We start from the raw sequence: 1579 nt of genomic DNA on the forward strand, positions 1-1579 counted from the left end.
AAAGGAAGAGAATTGAAATCAAACCAAAAGGAGTGCTTTCATGGTATCTCCATTGAGCTCAAACTCAAGCATGTCCCTCTCTTGAAGTTGAAGAAGTACATCAACAAAATCTTTATTATTATCATCACAATTTTTCTTCTTTCTCTTATGTTCTTCAATAATCTCTTCTAAGAATGCATCTAATTCAGCATGAGTAACCTTTAATCTTGACGTGAAACCTGTAAGAACATCAATCCAATCTAATGAAGGGAACAAATCTCCAACCCCAAGTTTTGATAATTGTGTCATCATCTTCCTCACAGCCTCCACAATGCTTTTTCTACCATCATCACTTGTTTCGAACCTTAGCCCGAAAATGCACCTACTAGATATGTTCATTGATGTTGCAACAATCATCTTAGATAGATTCACTAACGACCCTTTTGCACAAGCTTCATGTATGGAATTAATCATTATTGATACTTCATTTTCTCTAATGGGTTGAAAGGACTTTACCTATGTTTGAAAAATACAAATATAAACACGAATATAAATTTTGATCATCATAACAATTAATATTTAATTAATCAAGATATGTATATGAAAAATACAATATACAGTATGCAAAAAATACTTATAATTAATTGTTATCTAATAGCTTATCACTACTATACCCTCTCTTTTCTTTCTTTCTTTTCCAGCTTTTCTGTCTTTCTCTTTATTTTTTTATTTTTTAATTAAAATTTAAATGATTATATATATTAAATTTTAATTATCAAAAAATATCTTTAAAAAAACGTTTTCTGTGTCTTTATGAAAGCATCAACCAATCCTCTAATCCACTTATTAGTGTATAAGACATGTTTGGTATTCTCTTCTCCGATGTGAGCCTTCACATTTTACATACTCTTTAATCAAAGAATTACGATTCATGCAAGTTTTTAAGCAAGATAATCAAAATGATATTAAATATTACTCGTACTCATAGAGGTTTGCTCTTCTATCTATAAAAGAATAATTTTACCTTGTTATTACTAAAATATTTTATTTCTCTTATTTGTAACAAATAAAATGAAATAATTATGAATTTTTGTTTTGAATAAGAATAAAGTTTTTATGCATCATCATTCTTACCCTGTTTGTGCTTAGAAGCTCAAGAACACAGAGCTTCCGTTTGTTTCTCCATTCCTCTCCATAGGGTGCAAAACCAATCTCCTTGCATTGATAGAAGAATACCTTGGCAGCTTTAGTGTTTGCTCTATTGGAGAAAGCAACATCATGTGTTTTCACTATTTCTTCAACAATATCTGATGAAGAGACAACTAGGGCTTGAGTTTGCCCTAACTGAAGCAACAAAAGAGGGCCATATTTGTCAGAAAGTGCCTTTAAGGATTGGTGTGGAAGTGTTCCTAGTTGGTGAAGGTTTCCAATTAATGGTAGCTTTGGTGGATATGGTGGAAGGTTATTGAACTTGTTGTTTCTTCTTGTGAACCTAAGAACACACAAGATGCTTATGATTATGAAACATATGGTAGAGATGGTTGAATTTGGTTGATGTTGCAATTTCTCTAGAATTGATGATAGAACAAGTAGAACAAGA

At 31.1% G+C, this 1579-nt stretch overlaps 1 protein-coding gene across 8 annotated transcripts in view; it reads right to left on the reverse strand.

Moving 5' to 3' along the window:
- Positions 1-1579, reverse strand: part of LOC107629371 (cytochrome P450 71A1) — a 40511-nt gene that overhangs the window by 3299 nt on the left and 35633 nt on the right. For 2 of the 8 annotated variants that reach the window (XM_021117699.1, XM_021117698.1), the window contains exon 2: positions 199-495. The exons of 3 other annotated variants lie outside the window; for them this stretch is intronic. In XM_021117699.1, the coding sequence (XP_020973358.1) occupies positions 199-495 (297 nt within the window). Of the gene's footprint in view, positions 1-24; positions 496-1113; positions 1566-1579 lie in introns of those variants that run through there. 3 more of the 8 variants (XM_016332152.2, XM_016332151.2, XM_016332153.2) reach the window with 2 other exon arrangements.

The sequence above is a fragment of the Arachis ipaensis genome, chromosome B03 (genome assembly GCF_000816755.2).
Source record: "Arachis ipaensis cultivar K30076 chromosome B03, Araip1.1, whole genome shotgun sequence".
NCBI lineage: Eukaryota > Viridiplantae > Streptophyta > Magnoliopsida > Fabales > Fabaceae > Arachis > Arachis ipaensis.